A 24641-nucleotide genomic window follows, 5' to 3' on the forward strand; every position below is an offset into this window, starting at 1 on the left:
GAACATAAAGTAACTAAAATCATGCATACAAAGTAACAAAAGTAAATGAGCAACTCGGACTCCACTAAAAACTGGGAGCATTGACCGGATGCACCGGTAGGGTAAGCGTCCTCTGCTTTTCTAGAAACACCCGCTGAGTTGCTCATAAAAAGTCAAGTCTCTAGAAAACTAAGATGGAGGTGTATAACATTTACCAAAAATGATAAACACACCACAGCAAGTTCGTTGTATAGTATACAGTACCTAATATCGATTGACAGGTTTTCTATAAAAGTATTAGCTTTTCAAAAAAGCTACTCGTCTCTTAGCGTTAAAATAGAATACATGAATGTCCTTAAATGTTATATTTTTCTTATTTAAAAATTATAAATGATATAAATTTTTAAATATATACGGTAAATAATTCTCGATAAAAAATAAAACTTTTAAGGGCTGTTATGTTTCAAAACATTTTGGATTTTGATGTAATTTTGCAAGTGGGTAGACTTTTCAGTGCTCTACATCATGGCTTCTTAAATTGATTATCTATCTTGTATAGTTTCAGAGCTGCAGCTCTATCAAACTTTATGAATTGTGATGAAATTTTGTAGGAAGGTAGAGCTTTGAATGTTCTACATTAATGCTTCTTACATTGTTTATCTATCTTGATGCTGACAGACTCCCAAAGATATATTCCCACAACTCATTACATCATCCTAGGGTACATAGTTTCTTAGAAATTGACTTTGACATAAAACGTAACCAAAGTCAATCATGCATGATCAAACTTTCTTCTATGTTTACGACAAAATCATTCGTGCGCGAAAAGCCCGCGAAAATAAAACGGGAATACACGATAAATAATGTGGTGAATATTAAATAACATTGATAGTATCAAAACTTTCTTGAAATTATTGTTACATATCAATACCATATTGAATGTATATCGTAACTCTTTTTTTTAAAATTTGATCGTTGCCACTATTTACGAAGTTTACCGAATCTTCTGATTTAAGACTGATTTCCGCTCAGTCAGTATCAGTATAAAGAAGATGCTAAAATAATGATAATATACCGTAAGCCCATACGGTTCTACGTATTGGTTTTAGAGTGTGTTATGTTGACAGCCAATCATGAATAATCGGCGCTTCACTTCTGCGTTATTTGAGATTTTTATCCAATGAGATGATGGTTTTCAATTTCTTCGTGCATGTTATCTGCCTTCAATTTTTTATAATCGTCTCCACGGAGACGATTAATAAGTTAAAATTAAATAAAAGTTGAGTTATTGATTAGCAGTTTCAATAAATATTACATAAAATTTCTAAAAGAAAATACAACACGTTATCGCATTAGTTTCTCTTTTTTTGGTAAATTGTTCACGAGTTATAATTTCCTATCCAAATCTGAGATAAACACCAGGAAGTGTTTGTTTGTTTGTTTGTTTGTTGGGGTTTAACGTCAGAGCAGCAATATTTCAGCTATATATGGGTCACAAGGATAATAGGGTCGACAAATTTTGATTGCCACTGGAAAAAGGGGGGTGGGTAAGGTCGGGCAATTTAGCCTCCTGTGGCAGAGCGCAAAGGTTCCTACTCCTATCGAATACCACAGCAGGGTTCTTTAACGTGCGAGGAACGTGGCATCCTTCCCAACACGGTGCACCACTATGGTTTACGGTCAGGTTTTCCGTATTATAGCCTGACAAGCCCAGCATGTAACACGCCAGGGGTACCCCATTCCACCACCTGGGGCACACATCCCAGTTGCTCTGTGGGCAGAGCGCCTAGCCCCCGGCTAGGTTTCTGAGCACTATTTAGCGCTGCTGCAGGCCTATTCTTTTAACACCCGGACCTGCACGGGGCCACCAGGAAGTGGATAGTGGCCATAACAGTTGACAGAATGTTTATACCTTTTTGGACTTAACATTTTTTTCACCTCTATTTATTAAAATCTAGGAGGAGAAGAGGGAAGTTTTATTTTTGAAGAGAAGGAAATAACTCTGTAGCGAAACATGAGTTTTCTTAGCAGGGTAACTCTGTACCTTCTGAAGCTACACAGATTCATTTAGTATACAACTCAACTTGATTTCTCTCGAAACGACAAAGTCAAAATGTGGCGGAATAAAAAAAAATGATAATGATAGTCATACGAATAGTAGTAATGTTTTCCCTTGACAGGGAAAGAACTTAACTAGTAATAATTGTGTTGGACAACCTTTTTTGCATGGTGCCCTATTTTTGTGCCAAGTTAATTTTAAATCCATCCAGTTGTCTCAGCGGAGTGCTGTCGACAAAAGTATACAAGACAATATGATAATTATTGTAAATGTAATGTTAATAAATTAATCTGGTGAAATTTTTACTTGTGCTTGTATAATTATACATGTATTTTTAATATATAAATTTCATAATTAAAAGATGTCAAACTGATTATGTTGCTTTATTTCATACTATGCGTAAATTATGTCGAAGAAAGTTGACAATTTACGTCAATGAATTTTTTGAGTATTAAATAATCGTAACGTCTTATTTCCTATGAAGTTTTGCTAAAAGAAAAGTCCTCGATTTTTACAAACCTTAACACCTGCATAAAAAAATCTTCTAATTTTACACCTTAACATAAGTATCTAGGCCATGCAAGTTCTGAGCCTAGTTTATTGAAAGAGTCAAAACAATATTACATGTAATACGGGTGTTGGACATTTTAGGTAATTTAATTAGTAGTTATGTATGTTTTATTTCATTTTTTAATCAAAATTTGAAAATGATGCACTTAAAATCAAATTATCAATTAGGATTCTTAGGATTAGTGTAAATGCATTTTAAATTGTTGACATTTGTAATTTAACAGTAACCTCTTGGTTATCTGTATGCTCAGCTAATCAACCCATGCCCTGGAAATTGCGTTAGTTGTTAGAAGACTCTGCTCAGTTAAGAATTTTTTTGCTATTAAAAAGTGTTTAGCAATATAAATGTTTGTGGTATTTTAGTGTTAGCAAAGTCATTACAGTTATGTTTGGCCTTTTGTTATAATTTTTGAGGTTGTATATAAATGGTTTTCTCTGAAAACTGACTTGTGAATTATGTTATTCGTGTGTTAATATTGATGTTGAATTTCTCTTTAGTACTCTTGGATAGCCTATGGGATGACATATACAAAGTCATGTATAATAAACAGTAACTAATTTACCAATTGCAGTATTGAAAAATTAAAGTACTCTGTAAACTCATTTTTCTTCTTGCTTTTAAGCAGATAGGTATGAAATAGGACTGCATCTCCAGAATGTTAGTGTTATTGTATCTTGTGATGATCATTTCTTCCTTAAAGTTATGACATGTGATTCCATTTATTTTGAAAAATGAGACTAAGATCGAATGACATGTTTTACCTTGGAACATGATTTTCCGTTTAACTCCCAAGTAGAAAATTAGGTCTTGAATCCATTTTAAGTCCCTATTACTTCTGTGTTAAATTCGGCTATAAGCCTCATAGCAAATTTTGTATTACATGTAATTGTGATGGTCCTGGATGGTTTCATTATGATGGGCGACCTTTACATTAAATCTATTCGGAATACAAAAATGTCATAGGGAGCAATATATGGAATTTAAGGGGATAGAAACAAAACACGACAATAATGGATCCTGACTATTCAATTTTCCTCATGGCCTGCCTTGTTTTTTTTTTTACCAATTTCAAATTTGATCCTACCTCCCATAAAAATCAAATGGTATATCTTTATGTGCCCTCTAAAATATAGAAAAAGAACGGCAAAATGACGAAACAAGTTGAACAAAATATTGCTACCATTTTAGAGTAACTTAGAGTACCCATTTTTTTACATTAAGAATCATATATCTCGGACACTACTGTCTGATTAGAATTTGCCGAAATTCGGTAAATGCATATTCAGCTCATGGGTTCAAACAAATTTCAGAATGAACATTGTAAGAGTCTCTGCGGCCATCTTCAAAACGGCCGCCAACGCGGTCAATAATACAAAGTCTGTTTTCAGTGGAAATTGATATCTAAAATATGTAGGCTGTCCCAATTTAAATATGTTGCTCAATAACTTTTGAAAACTCCAATAATGTCCATACTTGTCCAACTTACAGGGTTCAACTAGTTGCCAGGCGAGGAATTACTACGTTCGTCGCTTTCCTGGTTTGGGCCACACCATAGAAATATCTGTCGGTCAACGTTTCGTAAGTCGTACCCCAACTAGTATGCTTTTAACGATTTAAATGAAATTTACACTTAACATTAAACATTACTAGAGTAAGAGACTTAACATTTTAGAAGTTTTCCGATTTTCCATATTCATAGAAATTCAACCTTAACAGCAGAGGCCCTTTTATAACGTATTTTCGAAGTTTGCCATGATTCTCAAGGCCTTTAACATACCCACTTAGAAGGAACTCAGTAAAATTGTTAGTAAAAATGTGTAAGCGAACCCCTACCCATTTTCCTCCCGGTAGCTTGCACACTTAATTAAAATATCACAATGAAGATAATCCAGAACAAGGTATTTATGTACATATACGGTCAAACTTGTAATAATAATGATAATAAGAAACCGACCACTTCGTTCGTAGAATAGTATATTTTTATATTCTCATTTTCAGAACTTTTTAAAGTCCGGAACAAAAATATACAAAAATATATTTGTGTTACCTCGTGATTCGTTACAGCGACTGGCTGAGTCTTCTTTTTCTTGTCTTCGCTAATGACAAAATGATGAGAAATTGTAGTAGAATAAAATTGAAAACATTTTTTATGTGTACGAGGAATTGAAGTTTAATTTGATAAAATAAAGTAAGAAAAAATATCGTTCTTTAAAGCTTAATTTGTTTTGGGAAAATATCATCTCCTCATTTATGAGAGAAGTATACCCCTGTGGTATCTTAATAGTCGATGATCATGCACATTTTTCATAAAAACCATCTGTCTTTCCCACTCTATTGATGCTTTACTAATGTTCACAATCAGTTGTAACGTGCAGTGTAAAGTGCCGCTAGAAAAGTATTTCAGTAACTTAATGTTTAATACATATTAATAACAAAAAATGATTACCCGCTCCCAATCCTTTTTTACATCATGAACAAAACCATTTCCTTTCATGTGTTTGAGGAACGCACAGGTTGGACTATGTCGTGCATGTTCCGTCCAGGGGTCGTCTGCTGGGTCCCATTCAGCAAGTCTTAAGTCACAACAGAAGCACCGGACGATGTCATTATCTCCTAAAACGATATAATTGAAACGACAGTCAATGTGACGTTCGTACAGAAACACAAATAATAAATTCGTGAACCCATCAGAAGCTTCATACATTAAATACAATTAAAGAGCAATAACGATTTAGCCTTTAGATGAAAAACTGCAACTATCTACTTAAGCTATTTCAAAATAGATTGTTTCGTATAAGATGAGCGGATGAAACGTATATTAAACGTATTGTTATTTTTCAAATAATAATTTTGAATATACTTTGCGCGTTGCTTATTTCAGAGCGATAATTAAGATTAAGAAAGATTATTTTTACTATTTAAAAGTGTTTAGCAATATTAATGATTGTGATATGTCAGTGATCAAAGTGAGTACAATTATTTATGGCCTTTAGTTATCATTTTTCATGCTTCGTATGCATGGATTTCTCTGAGAACTGATTTGTGATTTATTTTTATTCGTGTGTAAATCTGGATGTTGGATTTCTCAACTTAACCATTTGATATAATGCACCATATACTTTTTTAATGCGAAGAACAATTTCAAGTCACCAAAAAGGCTCAAAGGAAATTGTATGGGTACATGTACTTATAAATGCAAATACTTTTTATTAGCTCCAACATATGAATTGCTTTAGGGTTATGCATAATATAACCTATGGAATGACATACACATGTATAATAAACGGTAAGTAATTTACCAATTGCAGTATTGAAAATTGGTGTACTTTGTAAACTCATATTTTTTCTTGTTTATAAGCAGTTTGAAATTTAAATTGGACTGCATCTTCAGAATGTTAGTGTAATTGTATCTTGTGATGATCATTTCTTCCATAAAGTTATGACATTTGATTCTTTTTATTTTGGGAAATCAGACTAAGACCGAATGGCATGTTCTAACCTTGAAACAAGGTTTTCCGTTTACTCCCAAGTAGAAATTTAGCCCTTGGATCAATTTTCATGTCCTCATTAGCTTCTAAGTTAAATTTAGCTAAAAGTCTCTTGGTAAATTTTGCATTTATAGTGATGGTCCTAGATAGTTTCATTTTGCTGGGCGCCCATTACATTGAATCTTTTAAGAATATGAACAAGTCATAGGGAGCAACTATTTAATTTTAGGGAATAGAATCAAAACACGTCAATAATAGATCCTGACTATTCTTCACGATGGCCTTTTTTTTACCAATTTCAGTCCTGCCTTTTTATTTCTAATCTGATCATACCTCCATAAAAATCAAATGGAATTTTCTTTATGTGTCCTCAAAACATATATAAAAGAGAGGCAAAGTGACGAAGAAGTTATGAGACCACAATTAATTAAGTCGCTGACCATGCAGCAGATCGGAGAATTATTTATTTTACTGCGTATTTGAATTATAATTTTGACTCTCCTGTCCTAAGGATTCTCGAAAGTTCTAGTCTCCCCACGTTTTGGCGGAAGTGACTCATCGGATTGTGATGAAACTTCAAAATAAGTTCGATCTTCTCCTTGATGGACGTGAAGTTGAAAAAATATTGCTAACATATTTTCAAAATAGTTGCTCAATTTTTTTTTTACATAAAGACAAAAAATATTTTGGACACTGTTGTCTGATTAGAATTAGACGAAATACGGTAAGTGCATATTCTGCTCACGAAACAAATTTGTGAATAAAATTGTGAGAGTCTCAGCGGCCATCTTTAAAATGGCCGCCAACGCGGTCAATAATTCAAAGTCGTTTGATATCGAAGTGAAAATTGATATCTTTGATAATTAAAGATAACTTATTCAAAACTGAAAACGTATCATTGTATTTAATTACCAGTGAAGAAAAAACCAGCTTCTGATAAGAGATCTGGAGAAATATCCTGTCTCCATCCATCAAATGTGTTTAAACGTGACTCCCTGTCACCGAACGCAGCATGTTTTGGGTTGTAGATCTACAATTAAAAGAACTAGCAAAATAAGATGCCGTTTTCACGAAAATATACAGTAAATCATTTAACAAAATGACTTAATCTCATTTTATATTTACGTAAATACAAGAATTAATTTTAAACAATTACAAAGAGCGTCAAGTCTTAAAATTGCAATTGACAAGGATATCATTTAAAACAAAAATGAATATTACAGGACTAGCAGTAGTGAAGAGACAAAAGACGAAGCAAGCAAACTAAAATGAAATAAATAAATAAAATTAAATACAAAATATGAGATAACAGCTTGAATGTTAATTCGTACGCATGCCAATAACATATTTTGCTTTCGATAATTCTCATCTCATTTAGGAGAGAAGTAAACCCCTGTGGTATCTTAATAGTCGATGATCATGCATATATGAGAGTAAGATAAACCAGGAAACGAGATCGGTTACGCAAAAAAAAGTACTAAAATGGAATCGAGAACTAGACATAGCTAGATACAAAAAGCAGCGAAACAAAGTTAATAACATGAAAAAATCGCAAAAGGAAATTTTGAAAAAAAAATCGATAATTTTATAATCTAAAACATTTCAAAACCAAAAACTTATTGGAAAATAATAAAAATGCTAATTAAGTAAAATAAAGGGTCCTACGCTATCAAGCCACTTTCAGATATAATGTCGAACAACGAAACAGTAGATATTGTGTACAATGATAAACAAAAGTGTGAGCTATTGAAAAGATATTTCAGTTCAATTCATCAATTAATGACGACGGTATAGTGACACCAGAATTTGTTGCCAAAACTGCGAACCACCTTAGTAATATACTAATTACGGAGAATGAAATGAAAGACGTTGTTCAGATTTTAGACCCCAATAAAGCTACTGGTCCAGACAAAATCAGTCATCGTTTGCTTAAAACAACTTTACAATATGTGACAAAGCCACTTGGCAATATATCTAACTCATCCCTACGACAAGGGAAATTTTCCTTCCTCATTGAAATATAGTGACGTCATTCCTATATTTAAAAAAAGATGGAAATCCATCCCTTCAAATTACCGACCCATATCGCTGTTAAGTTGCATAGGGAAGATAATGGAGCAAGTAATATATAAATATGTGTATAACCATTTAATAAATTACGATCTTCTGTATGAATACCAATCAGGGTTTTTGCCAAAACGATCAACCGTACATCAACTAATCGAAATCTATAACACTGTTTTAAACTCGTTAGAAAAGAGAGACAGCTGCAGTTTTGTACTTGTGATTTTTCTAAAGCTTTTGACCAAGTTTTGCATAAAGGTGTGTTGCACATACTAAACGCATATATAACTATAGGCAATCTTCACAAATTGTTCAAAGATTATTTGAGTGACAGGAAACAAAAGTAATATGCAAATATTCTTCATCATCATTATTGAATATAAGTGGAGGTGTACCCCAGGGTTCGGTATTAGGGCCGCTTCTTTTTCTAATATACACACACACACACACACACACACATATATATATAAACGATATAGGAGAAAAGAATGTTTACAGATGACACTTCCTTAAACTATTCTAGTGATAATCCGCAGGAATACAGAATGTTATTAATAAGGATCTAGAAGCCCTAAATAAATGGTCACAACAGTGGCTTATGGAATTTAATCCAGAAAAAAAACAGAAGTAATGGTCTTTACTAACAAAGAGAAAGAAGATGAAGTATCATTCTCCCTCAACGACAGAACGAACTATACCTTTTTAACAAAATCATAAACATCTCGGAATAACTTTATCACAAGATTCAAAGTGGACGTCTCATATAAATGACATGATAAAAAATATTACAAAATATTCAAACACGTTGCGAAAATTAAAATATAGATTAAGTGGTCATAATATTTTTAAGCCTTATACCGTCTATATTCAGCCATTATGCGAATATACTTGTGAAGTCTGGGATACTTGCGGAGTAATAACTCAACACGTCTTTAGAAGTTACAACTTGAAGCCACAAGAATCATCACATAATTACCTACTTTTACACTCAGTGATAATCTTTATCGCGGGTCTGGCTTAGAACCATTAACAAATAGAAGACATCGAAGAAAACTACAACTTTTTTTTTATAATATTCAAAGCGGAAATGCCCCAAATTATCTCCAAAATTTATGTCCATCTGCAATTCAAAGTACTACTAGCTACCCATTAGGAAATGGTTCTGATCTGATTGTACCGACTGTCACTGACTGCGGATTCATTCGTCCCGTCAACTGTTCGCGAATGGAACATTCTTTATTTTCCACTTTATTGATGTTTTACATTGTACTAATATTCACAATCAGCAGTTGTAACACGCAGTGTAAAGTGCCATAAGAAGAGTTGTCAGTAACTTAAATGTTTAATACATATTAATAAAAAAAATGATTACCCGCTTCCAATCCTTCTGTATATCATGAACAAAACCATTTCCTGTCATGTGTGTGAGAAACGCACAGGTTGGACTATGTCGTGCATATTCCGTCCAGGGGTCGTCTGCTGGGTCCCATTCTGCAAGTCTTAGGTCACAACAGGAGCACTGGACGATGTCAGTATCTCATAAAACAATATAATTGAAAGAACAATTGATTCGCTCTTCTCAAACAGTCAGTTTGAGATTGGTAGAGAAATACAAATAATAAATTCGTGAACCCATCAGAAGCTTCATACATTAAATACAATTAAAGAGCAATAACGATTTAGCCTTTAGATGAAACACTGCAACTATCTACTTAAGCTATTTCAAAACAGATTGTATCGTACAAGATGAGCTGATGAAACGTATATTAAACGTATGGGTATTTTCAACATAATGATTTTAAATATATATGCGCGTTGCTTATTTCAGAGCCATACAGTGAAATGATATCAAATCATCCAGTTCCGATTGCTAAGCAATGGTTTGTTGTTCTAAAATTCCACAATATTTTGGCATATGAAATATCTAACATAATCAAACATAAACCTTCTATCGATAAAAGTTTTGCTTGGCTCATTTACATTGGAAAACAAAATTTAAACTAATTGAATTATTAGTCATTGTCTTGTAGGTGCTAACAAATATTTTACTGTTTTTGTAGCTTTGTATGCAAACCACAGATGCACATCCATATTCCAACAATATTGAATTTGCTGGAATGAATTGAGAGTTAAAGGTTGTTATCTAATACATAACGGAAAGATTCATTCCTTATGCTACAAATTGCACCATACCTATGATGGAAAGTTCGAGATTGTGTGTTCTGTCCGCTTCAATGTCTATACTCTGATCAACATAATTACTTGAGGTAGCTGATTGTTGTACCGACATTTGTCGGTTATTATCACTTTCTTGGCGAAGCATATTCTGTTGGTTTTGATTGTTAGATCGTCCACCTAAAGAAAATACACTTTTTTAATGCTTTTTGATAATTCTCAGACAATAAACACATGGCTATTCAACCCAGAACTTAAGACGGATAATTGTCAGAGAAATGTTCATTTATATTTCATTTACTCGAATGCATTAAATGTTAACAGAAACATGGCAGTAGGAGTTTTAAACAAAGAGTAACTTGAACGTTTTATGAAAAACCTTTCACGGTACATTTAGAGTTTTAAATTGTATCTGTTTTTTATCACGTGCATTTGTGTTTGAAACTGTGTTGAAATAAAATGTTTATCCTACCGTGATACAAAATTACAACTAATTTGTTGATGTTTACTAACAAAGTTTTCTTCCTCGGCTAGTTTCTTGAATTGATGAAGCATAACCATGTTGAGCAACTGCCTGTGATGCTGGAATTTAACGATGATAACACAATTTTAATTAAACATTCATTTTCTGGAATTTGTCATTTCATTTTACGCTCTACTTTTCTTTAACATAATATAACATTCATGTTTTACAGGTATTACCACACTATTTAAGTGTTTATAAAAAGACGACGTAGAAAGTGAAAAACAACAACAAATGGCAAACGAACAGATAAACAAAAGGAAACAAAATAGAACAAAATAAGTGAATAATACATAAGAAAAGATCAAACAACATGGATTTTGTAAATCATATCTACCCTTTGAAAAGATCATGAAAAATTGTTTCTTCCGTTTCTTCTACAGGTGAACGCGACCGTGTCATGGTTAAAATAGCCAATCGCAACCCGTAAAGTAAAAGTAAAATTCAGAGGGCCAATGAATACATTAATCCAACTTTCTGTACGCAGCTCCACATCTTTGTATGACAATGCAGGTTAATATACTTATTTCATATAAAAACTTAAGAATTACTATGTAACGGAATTTTTGGGTTAGTTAATGTAAATCGTGCGAGGTTAATCGGCGCCAAGTAATATGACACATTTTTATGCAAATTACTCAATTACTAAATTGACCTCTTCTTGTAATTCCACACGGAAGAAACGTTCTTATACTTGTCATTTATTGATGATCTTAGATTTCCTCCACTCGTGTGAGAAATGCTTCGTCTTTTCATTCGTTCCGGTGCCCTCCAACTCGGTAAAAGACGGAAATTCTCACACACGAGGAAGAAATCCAAGATCTCAAATAGAAACTCGTGTAAGATCCTTTCCCTTAGTACGTGTTTTATTTTACAGCTCAATCACAGTATTTCATTTACCTGATAACTCACGTTGAATGTGCATCGGAACATTTTCTAAGATAGATGTATTGTTTAAAAACGGACAAGATGGATTGCCTCTTCGATGCACTTCTAACACATCATTCCCCTCTGTCCAGTCTCCTTTTTCAAACCCACAAAAAGCACATCGGCATGTTTTTCGATTAGAATCATAGAAAAATCCATATTTAGCCAATTTTATGTAGTAAACGTTAAGACCAGGATTGCATGCGAAAGATTGCAATCTGTTTATTTCAAAAAGCATCGCGTAAGACTCTGTTTGATAGACAGGAAGGTTGCTAATTAGGCGTTCATAAAATTCATCGAATCCTCCAGGACAAACGATGAACGATTGTCCAAAGTTTCGAATACAAACACATCCAAAATTTAAAATGAACAATGATTTTCTCTTTTCCTTTGAGTACAAAAAGGCTTTTGCTATTCTTGATTCTATATAAGTAACTATTTTATCTAATAATCTCAATAAAGATAAAAACAACAGTTCTGTTGTCTTCTCTAGAACATGCAGTTCGTATTGGTTAGTCAAATACAGTATAACAAATACAAAATCCAAAAGTTGAAGTGCGTGAAAAATAAGATAAAGAATTATATTCATGATGTTGACGCTGCACTTTGTTTTTGTGACACTCAACCTGAAAAGCAAATGGAAATCTGATAATGATTGCGATTTACAAAAAAGGTCAAGGACCTAAAAACGACTCGAAATGAATGTGACATTATTACTGCACTGATCTGGTCATTCAAATAGTTTAATGCACAATTAGAGATAAAAAAAAGCACAACAAGGCTTCATATTTGTTAAACGATTTTTTAACAGTTGTTAACTGTGAATAGGCAGAGCATATGCAACTACAAGTTTTACTTTTGTGACACATATGAAAACATCTCCTGTACTACATCAAGCGCATGAAAACACTCGAACAGCCAGGTTCTATGAAATATAGTTTACACTTACTACATGGTTGCAATTTGTTGCCCATGATTTTATGTAGGAGTGTAACGAAGAATACAATTGATGGTAGTACAGGACAGTACATTTTTGTCATGTAAAATTGTAAGACAGACAATCAAAATAACCAAACGGCTCTGATTAACTAATCCAAATAGAGTAAAGAGCATATGTATAAGTAGGTCAGCATCCTATTTAATAGCTAAACACCCGCTTTCTTCAAACTCGAACTATTCTGTCGTCACATTCTGAGACGTTGCATAATATTGATTTGTTGTGACATGCGTCATTAATTTGATCCTCTATCCTACATAATAACACCTAAATGAACTGTCCTGTACTACCATACATCGTGTACTAAGTTACAGCCCTAGATTACTCCTACGGGGAGGAATGACCCAGCCAGCGAAAGCTATATTTTATATATAGCCTAGCTGGCCGAGTGGTCTAGGGCGCTGGATTTAGTGCAGGCGGTGTTGCCATAGATGTCACAGCGGTACGAGTTTTAGTCCCGCGGAGGGAACGACAAAAAATTTGCATCGCAAATTTGACAGTTCTAACATCGTTGGGAAATTTTTCAGACCTTTCTATACGTTTATATATCTTCCCTGTATCAATTTGATCCGATGGAGCAGAGTAGCAAATAGAGTCGTCACATTCTGAGACGTTGTATACATATATATACTTAGATATCACGTTTTGAGTGAAGAGAAAACGTACCTATGAGTTTTTTAAAGCGATCGTATTACAATTATGCAGATTCACCCATAGAACTTACTTCTTTCGATGTATTCTTTGGTAAACTGTAAATATATCTCTTGGTTAATAACTTTCGTTTCTAAATAATTTCCAAGTCAAACAAGCATGCGCATTACCACTGTCACTTGATATAACCTTTTTGAATAAAGGCAAGAATTTTGTCAATTTTCAGGATGTTGACAGAAAACCGATTAAAGAAACACTTTAGTACAAGGTACGGAAAACAAATCTGAAATATGAGGGAAGTAATATTACGTATTTCGACAACAACAAAAAAAATGTTTTTTTTTTAAATGTCGTTGTTTACTCAAAACTAATAATGCGTACATTTTTTGAAAAGCTGAAACAACTTAACGTGCTTTGATATAAAAATTAACCAAACAACTAAGGGTTGTATTCCTTTACTGAAATAAAAGAAAAAAAATACGCGGCAAAATAAGTTTGTAAACATAATGACCAAAACATTTTAATTCCGCAAATAGACACACATTTAACACTGTAAACAATAGATTACGTATTTTAACAAGATAGATACAACGTTTTGAGTAAGGAGAAAACTTACCTATGAGTCTTTTGAAGCGATCGAATTACAATTATGCAGATTCATCAATAGACCTTGCTTCTTTCGATGTATTCGTTGGTAAACTGTAAATACTTCTCTTGGTTGATCATGTTGATAACTTTCGTTTCTAAATAATTTCCGAGTCAAACAAGCATGCGCATTACCACGAAATGTGTATTTAATCATGTTTACGTGAAAGAGACATTTAGTTCAAATCTATTATTGTTTTTATTTAAACAATGCCGTGGTTGATGCGACAACTCGTTTAAACAAGAGGTTAGTTGAATAAATAGTTTTGTATACTTTATCTACAATCATAATTAAGTTATAGTTTCTTTTCATTGATATTTAATGTAGTGCCTTTCACGCTACCAATATTACGGGGCTGATACGACCCTCTAAAACGATAATATTTAATCTATTTTACCTGCAATTCATTTTGTTTGGATCATGTATATTTTCATGAAATGTCTTTCATGTCTTGATGAGCATAATTTGTTTTAGTAATTGTATAATTTGTTGAACCATTGGAGATTTTTCGACTGATATTGCCACAAGTTTGGAGGTTGTATTTCAGGCATTAGTTCTTGGATGAAAGTCAACTTACCAAAGCTAAACCAGGATAAAATCGAGCTTATCATATTTTCGCCAAAACATCGAGTGAAAGATCTACAAAAGTGTCCGGGGTAGACGAAAGAGAAAAGGAAAACTATGACACGTTGAAATATTGAATCCATTTAGAATTTAAAATTTCAGTAAGTAACGATGATTTCAAAAAGACTATATTTTTCAAATTGAACAAATTCCAAACAGAAGTAATTTGTAATTTTTATTTTTTTTTTTTAGTAGAAATACTAACTAAATTTAAAAAAAGGTATTTCCATTAGAACAAACACTTGCATGGTGAGTTTTTGTTTTGGTTTGACAAATCCGATTTGTGGAATAAATTGCAATACAGTTTATCTTTTAAGAAATAAATCACTTTAGCTCAATTTTATTATTGTTTAACCATGTTGCAGCTCATGGTAAAACAAGGATAAACGGAGTTTCCTTGACTTACTTTTATACTGATATGACTACTTCCTTTATATTTGTTAAAGGGAAATCAAGGGAACCAAGGCTATAGCGGTAATCAAAATAATGCAATCCTGGGAAAAAGACCAGACATGGAAAACAGACACACACAACAAAGAACACAGAACTAAAATCATACATACAAAGTAACAAAAGCAAATGAACAACTCGGACTCCACTAAAAACTAAGAATGGACGAGGTGCATCGGTATGGTAAGCGTCCTCTCTTTTTTTTTTAGAAACACCCGACGAGTTGCCCACCCTGTGTGTTGCACGAAATGGCAACCGTTATGGAGATAAAGTCTGTTGTGATGTCGATAAAATCGAGTACAAATTATCTATGACACTGAAAATAAGTTGTTATCACGGTGTTATCAGGGCTGTGGTCCAAAGCCCTTGAAGCAGAATTGTATATAATGACATGTTGTTGAGTGTGGATACTGACATTAATGAAGTGTACTATTAAGACTAAATATACGGAGAACACACTTATTTGCTCAATTTGCGTTTCGTTAGTAGATTTTCGAAGTATAACAATAACCGAGAAGATTACTTTTAAGGAAAAAAAAGGTATTTTATTTGGTCCCAAAGAAGTTTCATCTCGAGTTTCTGAGTCTTTAATTACACAATAGCTAAACTAAAACATTTGCTCTGTAAATAAATACATACACATGGAAGCAAAAATACGATTAATATTTGATTTCAATTATGTTTGAATTTGCAAAATATTCTATTGTGCATTATTTATTTCCTACTTTGAGCAGCCAGACGGTCCCCCTTTTAAACACAGCTGAACTTAAAAAAAGGCAGAAAACATTTATCGATATCTAGCATGACGCGTACAATTGTTACTTTTTGGTTCATTTCTTTGGAAACTACAAATATGAAACATTTAATGATCATGCTATCCTCAAGTTTGTCTGTTCCAAGGTTAAATCCGCTTATCCTATCAATTTCACAAACTCTTAATCACATGATGTTATTGTGCCCCTCCAATTGTGTTTAACCCGAATAACTCTCTTCGCATTTTTTATCATTGTCGACTAACAGGGAAGGGGCATCATTTAATCTGCAACTCTTTTCAATGTGCTCAACGGAATTCAATGAAACGTTCACACATTCTCCATCTTCTGAAGCAATTGTGTACGTTATCTTTTGATGTTTTTTTTACAGTGATTCGCTAGTATATTGAAGCAAAAGATAAAGGTCGACCGTTGCCTACTAAATTTTCAGCTCTTTTCTTAATAACAGGCTTTATATAGTAACTTTTCTTGATCGTAACAAAATTTTATCTGAGGAACAAAACAAATTTATTAAAGGAAAACGATGAAATTAGAAACATACGTGTGCTTCGCAGACTGATTCCGTCAACTATCTCTACATATGATATAAACTTAACATGAACTATACAAAGCATGTACTCTTATATACAAAGTTGTGTACGACTGAATAGAATAGCGATTTAACGGACTGGTTCTCGATTGAGTCTAAGGTTCGACAAGGAACTAGTATGGCACCTTCATTATTTGCAATTTTTATAAACGACCTCACAACCGAAATAAACTCACTACACTGTGGCGTAAGACTTAGTGACAATGTTTGATGTAAGCATTCTTTTATATACAGGCGATGTTGTTTTGATTGCAGATTCTGAGAAAAAAATATTAACACTGCATCGATGGTCATCGAAGTGGGAACTTTAAGTGAAGAAAGACAAGACTTAAGTAGTGCTTGTACGTAAGACTAACGGTGCCATATAAACTTGAGCAACAAACAATTGGATATACCACTATATATATTTCGGGCTAACCATAACGGAACAAAATAACTTAACTGATAGTGTCGAGGAATTAACAACGACCGGTAGGAGAACTTTCGATGCATTAACGTCGAAATATTAACAAATTTATGTTTTTGATTACAAAAATGTACAAAATTATTTATGAATGATGTGGTATCAGTGATGGGCTATTCGTCAGGAGTTTGTGGGTACAAATGTTACGACGTTATGGAACGACTTTAATACAAAAAAAATAAAATAAAAACAAAACTTATCTTGGAGTAGGAAAGTATGCTACGATTCCTGTAATTTTTGATGATATGAGATGAATTTCAGCATATATCCGACGACATTGTAATATTATTAGACTCTGGAATAATTTATACGGACTTAATTATAGACAATCGTAAAGAATCTGTAAATGGGTAAAATCTGTAAAAAAAATAGATGGTACGATGACTTGAAAGAGTAATCAAGGGAACCAAGGTTATAGCGGTAATCTACAGAATGTAATCCAGGGACAAAGACCAGATATGGAAAACAGACATACACAACAAAGAACATAAAGTAATTAAAATCATACATACAAAGTAATAAAAGCAAATGAACCCCACTTCAAACTAGGAGCATGGATTAGGTGCGCCGGTAGGGTAAGCGTCCTTTGCTTTTCTAACTAATAATGGAAAATTGTGGTTAACTGACTTGTTCAATTCCAAGTGAGAAGTTCTTAGAAACAGTTGTTGAATGCATTCTAATGGGCAATCACCGAGAAAAGTGGAAACGAGAAGTCGACACTATGCCTAAAATTAAACTTAACTTAAAGTAACAATACACAAACTTTTAAGTCTAACCATACGTCACAGCAAATTTAAATAGACAACTCCGATTAATGCTGGCGAAAATGATAGTTGGAACATTTCATTTGAGATAAAGAAAAGACGATATCCCGGCATCCCATCAGATAGACGATATTTTAAGCTTTGCAAAAATGGCTTAATCCAAAATGAAAATCTTTTCTGAGTTTGTTGTTCTTTTTATTGATAGACAGATGTTACAACATGATACAAACAAATTATGACGAACCAACAAAAAACCTAAGTAAGATAAAAATATCTCACGTTAACGAGCCATCTTACACCACAGAAACTTGAATTTTCACGCAGAATTATGTATAAACTGCTCAAAATTGATTTAATATTTGTAATGAGAAAAGTTTGTATTTGATTAATATAAAGATAACATCCACATAATTTAAGATAAAAGTTTCAAGAGTAAAACTTGTTAGACATTAAGGATAATCATTTGAAACATACATTAGTTGAAATCTAATGATCGTCTAAATATTGCCTGTCCATTTCGTGATAATAACCGAACTGTTAATGTATCAATCCTATGGTATATTTGTATTAATTAGATACCAGTTAATGATAGTACTTTTGACACTTCTATTCAAGAAAACAGTCCAAATAAAATTGAATACATAACAAACTGATGATAATGAAAACAAGATGGCACACAAATAAAACTTAATCACCGAAAATCAGGTCTTGAAGCCCTTTAAGCTTTCATTTTATTGAATTGCATGCTTATGAAAGAAATGTCTTTATACGCTTCTTGATTTTCGTATTGCAATAAAGGCAGAAGCCAAATTGCGTGCACATGATCCATATGTTACACGATGACCGCGGTATACAAATAACATACACGTTTCATTTTCTGTACATCGTGTTCAAGTGAATATTTCTTTCAATTTTTTTGTTTGTTTCAAGCAGCGTCTTTGGGTCTGAAAATGGAATCGGGAAAGGTTTTCTCTACACACAACCTTAAGAATTAAGTTTTAAGTACACAAAATACATTGTAAATTCCGGTATGACTGAAAGCAAAACGACACGAAATATCTAAATAGTTAAATTGTATTGGGACTTTGAAGGGACTAACGTGACTGACTTCCGATGACGGCTTTTGAAAAAAAAGTAACATTTTTCACTCAACAACGTTTTACGTTTAAAAGGGAAGAATCAATGACAGCTGTGTCTGGCGTAACACAACGGGAAAATATACAAGTTTTATCATATTACATCTCATTTTTCTTTTCCTAAATCCCCTACAATATCTAAATATTAATCTCTAATTTAGTAAGGACATTTTCCATATAAATTTCAGTACTTGAAACTGAACTGAAAACAAAACTTAATCTACATATCCGACTTCTCTCATTTTAAATATTTGATACTTTAAATTTATTTAAGGCTTTCTACTAGACATACAGAATGTCTTATTCAACTGTGTTTGTAAGTGATATATAAAACCTTAAAATCCAAACTGAACCACTGTTCATACCCTTGCAAATTGTAGGCGTTTCTGTCGAGTGAGAATTTGATTTTCTTAGTAGCACTTATTCATAAAAGTGAAGAATTATAAAAGAAATTATGAAGTATGACAAGACTAAATTATTGACAAGGTCCTTAAAATCAAGGAATAAAAAAAAAAATCATGAAACAAATGTATAACACTATATTTTGGACGAATTTGAAACTCGTGTGATATTGAAAATCTTTTTAGGGCAAGTTTTACAATAAAAAATACTCATTTAGTTTAAAATATTGATTGACTTTATTGAATGAATAAAGGTAGACTTTAATACTCAGTTCTTTATAATAGTACTATTTTCTTACTTTTACCATTCTTTTTTGATAAATTGTTTGAATTCATTCATATTTTTTTTGACATGATGTAAAAGTGAAAAAGTAATCAAGGAATCTAGATTCCAGTGAAAATCAGAAGAATATAACAAGGGGAAAACAGACACACAAAACAAAGAACACGAAATAACAAATAACCAATGTAACACCTACAAAGATACAGAAGAAACTGAGCAACTCAGACGCCCCTAAAACTGGGAGCATAGACCATGTGCATCGGTAAGGTAAGAGTTTTCTGCCTTTTCTAGAAACATAGGCCGAGTTGAAAAACATAGTGGTAGTTTACTTATTTAGTTAAAATGTTTTTGTCAATATACACACTAACATGGATAGCCGATTAAAAAAGATCTATCGAATAATATTTATCTTACCTCTTGCTTTGGATTTTTCCTCCTTTACATTTTCAACTGAAAATTGATAAATATTGGTTTTATTGTATGAAGGTAATTGGGAGTTTTGTTCATGCATTTAACATTCGACAAAATATCATTTGTATATCATGATACAATTTCATATGTGTACACATAATTAATATATATTTTGAAAATAATACTTTTAAAATTAAAAGCATACAGTATTACCGAGTGGAAGGTCTTAAGTTTGAAGCATGTTAAAAATGTGACAAATGTCGCATGTGATCAGTTAAATGCTAGCACTATAGATGGGGCTTTACCTGCAAATGGAATTTTAGTCCTCTCCATTTTATCAGAAACGATACTCACTGCCCATTCCACAGTCAGCTCTTTTGTTTCTGAAGTAACATGAACACATTTGTTTAATTTAACACTGAATATATTGTAAAAGTATTTCGTTTCCTACATTGCCGTCATTTTTATTCATTTCAATTTAAATATTTCTTTTAACAAAAAGGATTGCTCCAGATATTGTTATTGATAAATGTTTTTGATAAAAAAAATGGTATCAGTATCAAACTTTATTTAATTCCTTACTTCCTTAATTGTAGATATAAGCATTTTACATGACAGGTTTATTGATGTTACAAATCCAATGAATTAACATCACTTAACTTATTTAAATTATTGAAAGTGGTGTAAGAGCGTATCGTAACTAGACTTGCACTGCATAAATCTGTGTTGATGAACTTCATAATATGGATGATATTAACTTAGTGCGTTACCTATTTGTCTCCTAACAAATTGGTTTTTTTTAAAAGGTGCTACGACTCTTAAACTATTTATTTGAAATAATTTATAAGACAAAATGTCAACCTTATATAATAGTATTATTATTATATAGAACTGGAATAAACCGTGACGAAAAAGCCAGCTTTTGCTAGAACTTCTGGTGTCTGTTCTACATCAGTTCTCCATTCTACAAATGATCTGAGTCGGGACTGTTTATCAAGAGTGTTTTGGATTGTAAATCAGTAATAATATAATGAATAAGGTTTCAAAAAGAAAGGTGAAAATATGATGATTGATGTTCACTGTAAAGCATATTATTAGATTATTTGATATTTTTTTAAACGAGAATGAGTTTCTCATGCTTATCACGTCGAGCGGCTTAGCCGCGAAATGAGATGAGCATGAGAAACTCTGACGAGTTGAAAAAAAATGATAATCTGTTTATCGCTGTTTTACTGAAGTGGAGGGTATTAGTTTTTTTTTTCATTTTTATTTTCTTGACCTTACTATGTAACTCTTATAAGCGCTGCAAAGTTTCCTTTCGGGACAATATTTCGGCGACGTGCTGCGTGACGTCCCTATGTTGTGCAGCTGTGATACACATCATTCAGAAAAAAATAGGTTAACTATGACGGTTACGTTTAAAATTTGTGGAATAATTTAGGGATTTATTCATTCTTATCGGATTTTTTCCATTATAGGAAAAAAATAAAGCCATGAATTAGCCATTATTTCATACACAGTTAACAAACAGACGGTTATTTGGGTCGTTTTATTATCGTATAGCAAGATCAAAGAGATTTTAAACAAATTAGCGATAATTAAAATTTCTCCTTTTTTAGTGATGAAATTATTTTTAACATCAATCGGTAAAAGGAAATCGGAAAGGACATTAATATTTGAAAATAGCAGAACAAACACATGGGTTGTAAGAAAATAATTTCACAACAAAAAACTAAGCCGAGATAAATAGACACAATAATCTAGTTTAAAACGATAGTAAATGAAGATGGTTGTAGGATACACCAACGTGCTGTTTGGCAAACAGAGGAAAATGCTAGATGTAGATCCTTTGTTTATCATATTGAAAATGAATATATGAATTCACTCAAAATGGTCATGGTGACGGTCTTTTAAGTAAAGACATGTTATCAGTAAAAAAACTATTAATTTCTTACATATATTAGAGTAACACGATTGGAATGGAAAATGTGATATGTCCGACTTTATTGACAACTTCTGAATTTGAATTTTTTTCATGTTTAAGACACCTTAGTTATAAATTCGTCAACTCAAAATCTTTCAAAACAGCTTCAGTAGTCTTGGTAGCATGTTGATTCATTCATGGGAAGTTTTGAACTCGATCAAGGGCCAATTTATACATTATTCAAAAACAATTATAAATAGTAGCTTATACTTCTTAACTAAGCATTCGAAACAAGTAAATACCATAATTTCAATCACTGTCTTCCATTAATGGTACCCCACCTTTTCATGGAGATCTATATACGTTATTCTCAAAACAATGCCCGGACACTAAAATGAAAGCCTACTGCAAACACATTTATTCCCTCATATTTTTTAATTAAAACTCATACGTTCGCGCAAGTCGCATTTATTTTATGATAGTAGTTTTAGAACATTAAATTAATTTCTTTAAAAGAATAATCAAGCTTGGCTTTGTAATGTTTTTTTCTCCTCAAATTTTAATGAAAGTAAAGTAAACATTGTTCTTTTTTAGTGATATTAAACATTTTTATTTTGTCTTTTCAATTACCTTTTCTTCGTTTGGCCTATTCCTACCTTAAATGTATGTTTTACATTTTTGGTGTATTAAGAAAATATCAACCATTAAAATTATGATACACAGAGTATATGAATCAAAAACGTTTTACTCTAAAAAAAAATCCTAAATCGATTATACGAAAAACACTTTTTATTATATAAATAGCAATGATTTACTGAATGTTTTGAATAATTCACACTGTGATAAAATAAATTCTGTAATTTCACTCTCACCGCCAAACGTCACAAAACCTCAAAACACAAATATCAATTTGCCAATTTGCCGTACACAAACACTCGTGCCAGGAAAGCATTGCGATGTATCTCTTGCAGGGAACAAGCTTGCAAAACTAATAAAATAATCTATGATATATACAGTGTACGTATTTTGCTGACTGCTAACATCTTGCATGTAATTTTACATAAATGTTCAATATGCTATAATATACACATTTTCAATGGACTGGGAGTATGACAATTTTGATTTTCATAAAATTGGGGTAAAATATACTCACTTTTTAGACAAAAGAGTATTTTTGACTTATGCGATACCATCTTATTGTTCTAAATGTGAAAAGAAAGTAATTTTTATGTGAAAAATGTCCATATTTGTTGTATATCGATCATTGGGGACACATTTTCCTTGTTCCAGAAGAATAAAAATACCAAAATGTCATTAAGAATTGGTAAAAAATACTCTTTTTTTTTTTTTTTTTAAATAATTTGGTTATTTTAACCAATCCGATACAATATTATTTATATAAAAAAGAAAATATAGCATTGTTGATATGAAAACATTTTCATTTTTATTATACATGGTATAATGTGAAAACATTTTAACTGTTCTTGGAATAAGAAAATATTAAAATTTCATAAAATTGGGGTAAAATATACTCAATGCTTAGATACTAGAGTACTTTTGACTTATGCTATACCATCTTATTGCTCTTAATATGAAAAGAAAGTAATTTTATAAAAGAAAAAATGTCTATATTTTTGTATATGGATCATTGGGAACACATTTTCTTGGTTCTAGTAGAATAAAAATACTAAAATTTCATAAATTATTGGTGAAAAGTACTCTATTTTGAAATAATTTAACTATTTGAGGTAATGTGATACCATCTTATTATTCTAAAAAAGATAATATTGCATTGTTGATATGAAAAATGTCATATACATTATACATGGTATATTGTATTCACAGGTCTGGGAGTACGAAAATATTCCAATTTCATAAATTGGGGTTAAACATACTCAATTTGTATTCTCAAACTAAAAACAAAAAGCTATACGGGAAACTCTACCCTGACCATTTCGGATGGCCCTTCAAATTTCGGCAGTATTTCATTATCAGCTAATTATATGTTCAAATGATGTACGAATGCTTGAAACCAATTATTTCCAACATATATTGATTCCTGATTTTTTTTCAATGCAAAAGGAACACTGATTTTGACACAGAAAACAAAATTACAACGGTATTCCGTAAAATTGATCTAAAATAGGAGCTATTTTTATCATCCAATCAAAATACAGAACCGTTGAACGAAGAACAATGAACGATACTCGAGGAATTGAACATACATACGTTTTGTCCTGAAAGAGTAACCAATGGAACCAAGATTCTAGTGAAAATCAATGGAATGTAATCCAGGGACAAAGACCAGACATGGAAAACAGACAAACACAACAATGAACATTAAGTTACTAAAATAATACAAAGTGACAAAAGTAAATGAGCCACTGGGACTCTACTGAAAACTTGGAGCATGGACCAGGTGCTCCGGTAGGGTGAGCGTCTTCAGCTTTTCTAGAAACATCCGCCGAGTTGCACTTGAAAGGTGAAGTCCGGGGTAGACGAAAGAGGAAAGGAAAATAACCATGACACGTTGTACAAATCAGTTTTCGTGGTGAATATGAATATACCGTCGTAACAATCCACGAGTTCATGATGACGACCATAAAACTGTAGCATTGTGGCAACATAACCCTGTGAAAGAAGCCTAATTGGAAGAAATCTAGCGCGGTACAAAAAGACAACGTACTTTCTGCAAGCTCTGGCATAACGTTTGAGTTGTGACAAGAGAACTCCATACGCAGGT

General features: G+C 32.4%; 1 protein-coding gene and 1 long non-coding RNA gene across 8 annotated transcripts in view; one reads left to right on the plus strand and one right to left on the minus strand.

Moving 5' to 3' along the window:
* The window catches only part of LOC148614261 (baculoviral IAP repeat-containing protein 7-B-like), a 30256-nt gene extending 16052 nt beyond the window's left edge, over positions 1-14204 (minus strand). For 2 of the 7 annotated variants that reach the window (XR_015923614.1, XM_088588260.1), the window contains exons 1-8: positions 14051-14204; positions 11760-12412; positions 10850-10918; positions 10355-10516; positions 9534-9697; positions 7010-7127; positions 5056-5222; positions 4657-4705 (exon numbers count right to left, since the gene is read on the minus strand). Coding sequence is in view for 5 of the 7 variants with exons in the window: in XM_088588260.1 (XP_088444386.1) it covers positions 4657-4705; positions 5056-5222; positions 7010-7127; positions 9534-9697; positions 10355-10516; positions 10850-10918; positions 11760-12375 (1345 nt within the window). In the remaining 2 variants the exon portion in view is untranslated. Of the gene's footprint in view, positions 1-4656; positions 4706-5055; positions 5223-7009; positions 7128-9533; positions 9698-10354; positions 10517-10849; positions 10919-11759; positions 12413-13507; positions 13718-14050 lie in introns of all 7 variants that reach the window. The other 5 variants (XR_015923613.1, XM_088588258.1, XM_088588259.1 and 2 more) reach the window with 5 other exon arrangements.
* Positions 14170-17924, plus strand: LOC148614262 (uncharacterized). The gene is made up of 3 exons (XR_015923615.1): positions 14170-14326; positions 14628-14805; positions 16772-17924. It is a non-coding gene; the product is annotated as an uncharacterized LOC148614262 (long non-coding RNA).
* Positions 17925-24641: the final 6717 nt, after the last annotated feature.

This window comes from Perna viridis, chromosome 6 (genome assembly GCF_037379345.1).
Source record: "Perna viridis isolate PV_CMFRI_1.1 ecotype Kerala chromosome 6, ASM3737934v1, whole genome shotgun sequence".
NCBI lineage: Eukaryota > Metazoa > Mollusca > Bivalvia > Mytilida > Mytilidae > Perna > Perna viridis.